Source organism: Pteropus vampyrus, unplaced genomic scaffold (genome assembly GCF_000151845.1).
Source record: "Pteropus vampyrus isolate Shadow unplaced genomic scaffold, Pvam_2.0 Scaffold65, whole genome shotgun sequence".
In the NCBI taxonomy this organism is placed as follows: Eukaryota; Metazoa; Chordata; class Mammalia; order Chiroptera; family Pteropodidae; genus Pteropus; species Pteropus vampyrus.
This window is the reverse complement of record NW_011888846.1, coordinates 2,964,131-2,975,127: the sequence shown is the minus strand read 5'-3', so window position 1 is coordinate 2,975,127 and position 10,997 is coordinate 2,964,131. Positions and strand designations below refer to the sequence as shown.

General features: G+C 34.7%; 1 protein-coding gene across 1 annotated transcript in view; it reads left to right on the top strand.

Moving 5' to 3' along the window:
* The window catches only part of RALGPS2 (Ral GEF with PH domain and SH3 binding motif 2), a 100,150-nt gene that overhangs the window by 59,712 nt on the left and 29,441 nt on the right, over positions 1 to 10,997 (top strand). The window contains exons 6-7 of the mRNA XM_011361280.2: positions 4,884 to 5,021; positions 5,851 to 5,941. Of these exons, the coding sequence (XP_011359582.1) occupies positions 4,884 to 5,021; positions 5,851 to 5,941 (229 nt within the window). The remainder of the gene's footprint in view (positions 1 to 4,883; positions 5,022 to 5,850; positions 5,942 to 10,997) is intronic.

Sequence of the window (10,997 nt, the reverse complement as noted above, 5' to 3'; positions counted from 1 at the left end):
TATTTCCTGTGATATTTCCTGATTTTAAAAACATTGGGACAGATAGACTGCCAGCTTCTAGCCTCGGATTTGCATTATGTAATATGTTACTTGACCAGTCCGTGATCATGTCTTACTCACTCATAGCGTAATCTGGGGAAGATATGAGCTGGTAAATTCCTCCTGAGCTTTTTTACTTGAGCGATTTGGAGTTTTCGAACTTCAGCGATTAGTAATATCACAACTGTGATGGAAATTGGAATGGCAGGTGTTTAGGGGCAAATAATAGTTAGTTTGGAATGTTAAATTGAAAATGAAAGTCAGGAGCTCGGTTCCATAGAAAGATTTGGAAAGTTATCAGCAACTAAGTGACAGCTGAAGCTACAGAAGTGAGATAACCCGGGACAAGTACGCGTAGGGTGGGAAGATTGACGACAGAGCCTTGGGGAGCATGGAGAAGAACAAGACGGGAGAGGGTGTGGGAAGCTGGGAAGGGTCAAGCCAGGAAACACCAACGCGGAGAGACAAAAGCGGGAGGAGGAGACCAAGATGTTTGAGGGTAATAATGAGGAGCAGTCACTTATGCCTTTGCTGGAATAAGTTTCAGCAGTGAGAGAGATTTCAGATGATATAGTGGGTTGAAGAGCGACTGGATAAAATTTAACTGACAAGGGGAGATAGATATATCTATAGTTTCTACAATATGTTAAGAACTTAGAAATCAATAATAATTTTCAAAAAAAAAGGAAAAATGGACAAAAGACATTTTATAGAAATATAAACGCTTAACCTCATTGTTAATCAAAGAAATGAAAATTAAAACAATTATATATCATTTTATACTCACAAGATTCGTAGAAATAGAGGAGACTCAATACCACGTGTGGGTCGGTGGAGAGTTACATATTGACAGTAGGAGTGTGAATTGATACAGCTTTAAAAAGCAACGTGTCATTGTCTTATAAAGTTGAACATTGATATACCATATATATGCCATACGTATATCTCCTAGAGAAATTCTTGTACATGTGTACCAAAAGACATGTCCGAAAACATCTATGGCAGTGTAGGGGAGGGGGGTCTAACTCATAAGTCTAACAAATAAAATGGGTAAATTGTGATATGGTCACATATTAGATTATTCTCAATTTGAGGAATTAGAGCTGCATTTAACAGCCTGACATGACATTTCATAAGTTATAGAAATGTCTAATCACTGTGTGGTATATCTGACATTAATATATGTCAACTATAATTGAAAAAAATTAAAATATAAAAAAGTAGTATGAAGGAGGAAAAAAAAAAACCTGAATAAGTCTTAGAAAGAAAATAGTGAGTGAGACAAAGCATTCACAGAAACCCGTACTTTTAAAAATTTATTTAACAGATATTTACAAATCACTTATTACGTACCTGGTCTGACTTTACCATTATCATTTAATCACATGTAAAAAACATTTTTTAAGGTCAGAACTAAGGAAAAGTAAATAAGATATTGTGTAGGGATACAGACATATGTCTTGAAAAAAACGAGCGAGTAATCTTAAAATCCAGAGCAGTGGTTCCCCGGGGCCCGGAAGCAGGGCGATGCCGTAGGCAGGGAGCACACAGATGGGGTGACAGTGTTGGTGAGGTGGTTCTGAGATCACTCACGTTAAACATTCACAGATCATATTGTTTGATAATGTTAAATGTATTAAAGTATGAAATCACGATTCTCACACAAATACAAAATGAATATGGGTTCAAAGGTTTTATTTAAATCGTTAAATTTATAAGGGAATCGGGAAGATAATACTCCATTTCAGTGGAGAATTTAAAGCTCCACACGTACAGGTAGGCATTCGGGAGTGCTGACGTGAATTTGCAAATAGTTGCAAAATTGGTCAGCATCCACAGGGCAATAATCAGTTACATCTCACTGGATGGACAGAATTTATTGGCATTTTTATGGACAAGAATTTGTATTCTTGCCTGTTCTCAACAACTTACAGAGTTGTAAAATAGCTCAAAAGGGCCAAAAGGATGCACTGGAGACAGGACACCTAGTAACCATTTTTTGCGTACTTCCAAGTCTATCACAGCTTTTCCTGACACATGCAAACTTTTATGTGTGTCAAATATTACATTAAAAATAGAATGAAGACGGTTGAAAGGTACTTGTAATGACTAACAAGACATTTTACTCCTATATCTCTGAAGTGATTTACGAGAGACCAAATTTAACAAAAGATGCTTCCATTGCTCTTATTGCTCAGCAAATCGGGGAGCTGTGGGCCAGGAACTGTGGACAAAGACCAAAAATATATTTATTATAAATCACAAATCACAACTTCTACATAGGAAGCCAGCTGGCAATTGCAAGGTATTAGTAAGGTGACAGAAGAAGAGTTGGTTTATAGTCCTTCAACCATTGAGGCTTTGTAAGAAGCAAAATTAACCAACATTTTCTTCTCATACCCACACAAACTCTGCGGAGATGGGGAGAAAGTATTCCCACGACGGTGGAGACAGCATTCTGTGTACTCATAAGGAAGAGAAGCAGGTTCTTAGGGAAGAAAGGTTTTGTTATCAGGTGCTTCCTTTCACTGGCAATAACATTTGAAGAACTTAAGGGCATGTGAAATAGACTTTAAATGGACTTAAGTGCTGGGAAATTTTCAGAAAAGTGTTTCATCTCTTTTATAGTAAATCTGTAAACCAGTAAAATTGCTCCAATAATTTAAAAAATAATAGAATGAAGGATTAAATAAGTGTACTGGTCTGTTTTTCCTTCAAGGTATTTGTCGAAGGGAGAGAGGTAAGAGTCCTATCTCAAGAAATGAATCAGATTTGAAGGAAGGCTTGATTCGATTTTTGTTTTCTTCCTTTTTTTTTTAAATTTATTTTTTTGGTGACTTTGGTTAACGAAATCCAGTAAGTTTCAGGTGTACAATTTAACAGTAAGGCATATATATATTGCATTGTGTGTTCCCCTCCCATAGTTAGATTTCTTTCTGTCACCATGTATTTGACCACTTTAACCCCGTCTACCTCCCTGCTCCCCCACCCCCTTCACCCTCTGGTAACCACTAGTCTATTGTCCATGTCTATGAGTCTCTGTCCTGTTCGTTTGTTGTTTTTAGGTTTATATCCCACATATAAGTGATATCGTGGTTTTCGACTTTTTCTGTCTGGCTTATTTCGCTTAGGATGATTATCTCAAGGTCCATCCATGTTGTCGCACAATTTTGTTTTCTTATGTAGAGGAGATTTAGCATTGTCTCTGGGAAAAGAACCAGTGAAGGGCGGGTCATAGCAGAAGCAGCAGCGGATGTTTATGGAAGGTAGTAGTGATTACATTCAAGATCACAGTTTTTATTTAGAAAGAAGGGGTTCTTCTCTTGAGATTGGAAGACGAGGAAAGGAGCGGTAGAGTTATTTGAAGTCAAAAACAAAGTTGAGTGTCTCTAAAGAAAAAGAAGTTGTTTATAGTAGGTGGCTTAAAGAACACTTAAGATTTGCTGAATGGAAAAGGAATGATATTAGGATGAGTAAAAGGATTGCCATGCCGACCTTTTACATTGTATTAAGCACCTGTTATCAAAACACTGCACAGGACTTTCATTTGCTTAGAGTACAAGGTAGAGCAACCGCCTTAAATGAGTTTATAGTCTTGAACAGATAAGATATAAATATGAGGAAGTTTACATAAGGAAATTATAAACTCATAAAAATTACCAAGCAAATGGTATAGATACTGATTGAGTTTATAGCCGTATAATAATAATAAAAAAATACTTGGAGTATAAGTATGTACTCTGAGATCCAGCTCTATCACCAATGGTTCACACGGCATGAAATACAGCCTTTGATACCTGTGGACCTCAGATTCTTCATCTATAAAAAGAGCGGGTCGGACTAGACAGTTCTAAATTCCTTTCTTGGAATCAGTGAGAAAACGAAAGAGCTTCTGGCACTGACCGGGGTGTAAGAGAGAGTTTAGATAGGCAGAGATGAGTCTAGGAAACACTGAAGGTAGAAGAAACGGCATGAGAGAAACATAGGGCTTGTTTGGAAGACAACAGGTGCATCATCTTCGTTGCGTTCACCTTGAGAGTTCATGAACATGGAGGTGAAAGTAGGAAACAGTATTTTTTTTCTCCCACCACAGTTGTCTTATACACAGTACATGAAGTATTTTAAAATAAGTGGCCTTTCATATCCAGAACTAGTGCAACCAAATTATTTTGGGGGACATGTTATTTTTGTTGGTATAGAGAAATGGGGGAGGAGGGAAGAATGAACTTTAATTTGTAGTCACATGAACTATTTCAGAAATTCAACTGTTAATCTATAAAACAAGACATTTCTATCAGAATGAGACAATTTTCAGATGTCTTGAGTTAAGACTCAAGTGATAGTTATCGACCCAAGGCAAGTGGGTGTAGAAGTAATATTAAATAACCATCCCATGCCAGGTACTAGCAGGCCAATGTGGCTTCTTCAGGCTATCCCACAGCTTGGAAAATAGGGTGCTAGTTGTATAGACATAAAAACTTAGGTTCAGAGATGAAAATAACTTGTCTCTATTACACTCAACTAGTCAGAGGCAGTTCAAGAGCTCAGCTTCCTTCTATCAGGTCCTGTAGGTGCTGGAGTTTGTATCTCCAGCTTCAAAACATACCCTAAAACGGTATCATAAGAGGATATTTAAAGAAAAACATATTATTTATGTCTGACCCCAACTCCACGGGAATCTGGGCCTCAGTGCTCCTGCTTGTACAGAGCCGCAGAGCGTTAGTAACAGTACGTTCTAAATGTGGAGTATGTGGGCATTCACCTGTACGCTAGCTTTTCCTCCTTGCCTTTGTCATACTCTTCCAAGCTACAAGTCGGAAAACACTTACCTAATTTCGTTTCAGGTATCTATTTGTCAGATTTAACATACATCGATTCGGCATACCCGTCTACTGGCAGCATTCTAGAAAATGAGCAAAGATCAAATTTGATGAATAACATCCTTCGAATAATTTCCGATTTACAGCAGTCCTGTGAATATGGTAAGTGTCTGGGGGATAATGCTAAGCCATTAATTACCATGTTGTACCTCTGCTGATTCATTTACACATGTCGATGGCCACTTTTCACCCAGTAGGAAACGTCATCTGAACATAAAGGAAATGATTGTTTTATTCAAGTGTTTGGATGCTTTCAGTTTGATAGTGAATAAAGATAGGCTACTGATACGTAATTTTATGATATTAAAAAATAGTTTACATTATCCGACTTGTTTAAATTTGTCTTAAAGTTAACGTATGTGCATCTGTACTTTTAGGAAAACCTCAAAAACATCCTAAAAGTATATGTGTGGGGCTGAGGGGTGGAATAGGGAATTTTACTGAATGTTAAAATCATATAATCTCTCGTTTTATTCTTTTCTCAATATTTTTACACATAACATCAAATTGTAATGTTAATCTTACTTGAAATCTCTAAGTAGAAGAGGAAAAAACTACAATAACAAATGGGAGCCAGGCTTCCTTTAAAAAAAAGGCAAAACTGCCTTACATCTTGCCTTAGATGAGGTTTGACTATAAATCACAATGAAGTCTGTTTTTTTCCCTATGAAATTTCTCAGATATGTGGGACTTTCTAAGTGGAGCTGTTTGGTTTTTTTTAAAATCTATACAAGCAGCATGCAACTGTGATTTTCTAAATTACCTTCAGTTTTACATTAAATATTTACCCCAGTAATGTCCTTCCAGAGTTAATTTAAATTTTGATGCTATGCGGCCTTAATTTACCTTTAAATATATTTTTCTCAGCTTAACTTTTAAAGTTCTGGATATACTTTATGAGATAATTAATTACTTATCACATTTTGCCTAGATATCCCCATGTTGCCTCACGTCCAAAAATATCTGAACTCTGTTCAATATATAGAAGAACTACAAAAGTTTGTGGAAGACGATAATTACAAGTAGGTTCAAAAGTGGTTTGTATAACTTTGTACTGTCCTCCGCCCTCTCATCCCCACGTATTTAAACATCGAAATCCTACATCACGTCACGCAAATGCCTAATCTAGTTGGACATTGACGTGTGTCTTTTTTTAATCACTTAGTGTGTACAAATACTCATCTGTTCTTTTATTAAAAAGATTTTCATCCTTCTCAAGTTGTCGAGAGCTGTGTTTGAGAGTTTCAGTTTAAATTTCTTCCTTTCTCTCTGTATTCAAGCATTGAATCTTTATGGAAATTTATCTTTTAATAGGCTGAAAAATTAAACCCGCTTTAAATAGAAAAATCACTCTCTTTTTAATGGTAATTTTTGGCATATCTTCAAACTTGTTTTGAATTGTTTTTGTGGTTTGAAAGAATATTGAACCTTCTTGCCTTTATTAAAGATGTTTAAAATAGCGGATGTTCATTTCCTTCTCATTACCATCCACTGTAGTGCCCAAGATGGGAGGGAATGTTGAATTAATAACTATTTATCAGCGGTGTGCCATCCATCATAACTGCCAGGTTTTTTCCCAAAGGTGGGAGGATAAAGAGCTTATTTCACTTATTTTTCTTTTAGCTTCATTTGTTAATTTAAAAATTTTTGTTGTTGTTGTTTAGCTTTATTATGCCAGTGGTTCAAATTTAACTTGTCTTCCACAAATATTTTTTTCCAATAAAAGGTCATACTTTAAAAATTTATCAAAATGAAAGACTGGGTTATTTTTCAATATGAATGCTTATATAAAATTTTTTTATTTTATATGATAGGGATTATCAACTTTCTTGTTCCATAAGTTTCAACAATTTTTAAAAAATTTCTGCAGAACACAATACCAGTGAAAGGCTAGAAATTCTGGAAAACACCTAGAAATAACTTTTTTCCAAAGAATAAGTATATTAAGAAGCTCTGGAAATGTGCTTTAATGTATCTAAAATTTTCTTAATGTTTAAAAACACCTTTATTGCCGTCTCCTCCCCGTACCGTGTTACCACTTTATATTTCTATTTCGGTTTTTGTTTTACACGAAGTTCTTACAGGTAACTCATTTGAAAATGTACATGGTCACTGGAGCAGCTTTCAAAGGCTGCAGTCGCTTCACAAATCTGTTGCTACCCTAGGCTGTCATCCTTTTGAGTCAGCAGTGCGATTCGCCCATAGCTTCCTTTCTGTTTCTTCTACTTTGGTTCTTTATTTGGAAATTGTAGTTATTTTGGTTTTCTTTGTCTTCCACCTACCAGACTGTGTGCTTCAGAAGGGCAGGGACGCCATGTCTGTCTTATTCTCTGTTCTATTCCAGTGCTGAGGGCACAGTGCCCAACACAAAACAGGTGTTCAGTAACTTGCAAATGAATAAATTTGGTATAGTCTGTAGCCCAAATAATTAAACTGCTTTGTTAAAAGGAGCGGAGTGTTCTGGTTAATCATACATGCATTTTATACTGTCAAGTAATTATAATTGTATATAATTCCCTCTTAGGTTACCAAAGAAATAATAAGAATCTATAATAGATTTATCATTATGAATGTCGCCTGTATTATGCAACTTCCTAAAAAATTCCAGTTGGCAGGATGCTAAAACATAAAATGCTTTTATTAATTTTCAGACAAATGCTTAGTTATTAATAGGCTTTGTGGTCAACACCAAAGTATTCTCTACAACTGCTTTAGTCTCCTATTTCCTGAAATACTTTCCACTGATAGAAATCATAATCTCTTTCTGCTGTGGAACTCAAAACTAAATATATAATCCTAAAATCAAATTTGATGAATAACATCCTTCGAATAATTTCCGATTTACAGCAGTCCTGTGAATATGGTAAGTGTCTGGGGGATAATGCTAAGCCATTAATTACCATGTTGTACCTCTGCTGATTCATTTACACATGTCGATGGCCACTTTTCACCCAGTAGGAAACGTCATCTGAACATAAAGGAAATGATTGTTTTATTCAAGTGTTTGGATGCTTTCAGTTTGATAGTGAATAAAGATAGGCTACTGATACGTAATTTTATGATATTAAAAAATAGTTTACATTATCCGATTTGTTTAAATTTGTCTTAAAGTTAACGTATGTGCATCCGTACTTTTAGGAAAACCTCAAAAACATCCTAAAAGTATATGTGTGGGGCAGAGGGGTGGAATAGGGAATTTTACTGAATGTTAAAATCAAATAATCTCTCGTTTTATTCTTTTCTCAATATTTTTACACATAACATCAAATTGTAATGTTAATCTTACTTGAAATCTCTAAGTAGAAGAGGAAAAAACTACAATAACAAATGGGAGCCAGGCTTCCTTTAAAAAAAAAGCAAAACTGCCTTACATCTTGCCTTAGATGAGGTTTGACTATAAATCACAATGAAGTCTGTTTTTTTCCCTATGAAATTTCTCAAATATGTGGGACTTTCTAAGTGGAGCTGTTTGGTTTTTTTAAAATCTATACAAGCAGCATGCAACTGTGATTTTCTAAATTACCTTCAGTTTTACATTAAATATTTACCCCAGTAATGTCCTTCCAGAGTTAATTTAAATTTTGATGCTATGCGGCCTTAATTTACCTTTAAATATATTTTTCTCAGCTTAACTTTTAAAGTTCTGGATATACTTTATGAGATAATTAATTACTTATCACATTTTGCCTAGATATCCCCATGTTGCCTCACGTCCAAAAATATCTGAACTCTGTTCAATATATAGAAGAACTACAAAAGTTTGTGGAAGACGATAATTACAAGTAGGTTCAAAAGTGGTTTGTATAACTTTGTACTGTCCTCCGCCCTCTCATCCCCACGTATTTAAACATCGAAATCCTACATCACGTCACGCAAATGCCTAATCTAGTTGGACATTGACGTGTGTCTTTTTTTAATCACTTAGTGTGTACAAATACTCATCTGTTCTTTTATTAAAAAGATTTTCATCCTTCTCAAGTTGTCGAGAGCTGTGTTTGAGAGTTTCAGTTTAAATTTCTTCCTTTCTCTCTGTATTCAAGCATTGAATCTTTATGGAAATTTATCTTTTAATAGGCTGAAAAATTAAACCCGCTTTAAATAGAAAAATCACTCTCTTTTTAATGGTAATTTTTGGCATATCTTCAAACTTGTTTTGAATTGTTTTTGTGGTTTGAAAGAATATTGAACCTTCTTGCCTTTATTAAAGATGTTTAAAATAGCGGATGTTCATTTCCTTCTCATTACCATCCACTGTAGTGCCCAAGATGGGAGGGAATGTTGAATTAATAACTATTTATCAGCGGTGTGCCATCCATCATAACTGCCAGGTTTTTTCCCAAAGGTGGGAGGATAAAGAGCTTATTTCACTTATTTTTCTTTTAGCTTCATTTGTTAATTTAAAAATTTTTGTTGTTGTTGTTTAGCTTTATTATGCCAGTGGTTCAAATTTAACTTGTCTTCCACAAATATTTTTTTCCAATAAAAGGTCATACTTTAAAAATTTATCAAAATGAAAGACTGGGTTATTTTTCAATATGAATGCTTATATAAAATTTTTTTATTTTATATGATAGGGATTATCAACTTTCTTGTTCCATAAGTTTCAACAATTTTTAAAAAATTTCTGCAGAACACAATACCAGTGAAAGGCTAGAAATTCTGGAAAACACCTAGAAATAACTTTTTTCCAAAGAATAAGTATATTAAGAAGCTCTGGAAATGTGCTTTAATGTATCTAAAATTTTCTTAATGTTTAAAAACACCTTTATTGCCGTCTCCTCCCCGTACCGTGTTACCACTTTATATTTCTATTTCGGTTTTTGTTTTACACGAAGTTCTTACAGGTAACTCATTTGAAAATGTACATGGTCACTGGAGCAGCTTTCAAAGGCTGCAGTCGCTTCACAAATCTGTTGCTACCCTAGGCTGTCATCCTTTTGAGTCAGCAGTGCGATTCGCCCATAGCTTCCTTTCTGTTTCTTCTACTTTGGTTCTTTATTTGGAAATTGTAGTTATTTTGGTTTTCTTTGTCTTCCACCTACCAGACTGTGTGCTTCAGAAGGGCAGGGACACCATGTCTGTCTTGTTCTCTGTTCTATTCCAGTGCTGAGGGCACAGTGCCCAACACAAAACAGGTGTTCAGTAACTTGGAAATGAATAAATTTGGTATAGTCTGTAGCCCAAATAATTAAACTGCTTTGTTAAAAGGAGCGGAGTGTTCTGGTTAATCATACATGCATTTTATACTGTCAAGTAATTATAATTGTATATAATTCCCTCTTAGGTTACCAAAGAAATAATAAGAATCTATAATAGATTTATCATTATGAATGTCGCCTGTATTATGCAACTTCCTAAAAAATTCCAGTTGGCAGGATGCTAAAACATAAAATGCTTTTATTAATTTTCAGACAAATGCTTAGTTATTAATAGGCTTTGTGGTCAACACCAAAGTATTCTCTACAACTGCTTTAGTCTCCTATTTCCTGAAATACTTTCCACTGATAGAAATCATAATCTCTTTCTGCTGTGGAACTCAAAACTAAATATATAATCCTAAATGAAGCTTAAGTACCAACTAATAAACTTAGGACAGGGATGTACCAGGAATTTTACAAACAACCTTTTTATTTGTATAGATCTTTCTTTTGATAAGTTGAGTTGGTTGGTTTTTTGGATGGTTAGTTTAAATAAGGTATTTTAAATGTTTTTCAGTGCTACAGAAGCCATTAGCCCATCCAGTAAAGATTCTAGAAAGAATTGTCATAATGTATTTAATAATACATATAAAAGTTCCTGAATTAAAGTATCAGGTATCCATGTAACTTCCAAGTTAAATCACCTTTTAGTCCTTATCAGATAATCTTTAAAAGTGTTGAATTGTTTGTCAGTGTTGGGTAGTTTGGGGAGATTTTTCTATTTTTAAATATAACTTTATACTGTTTTTCCCCTTCCTAATATTTTCTGTAAGATCCTGTGTATTCCTATATTTTCATAAGATCAGCTTTGTATGAAAGAGGAGACTTAACTACTGAAGATTGCTCTTCAAGAAAAATACTTAGATGAGATTATTTTATA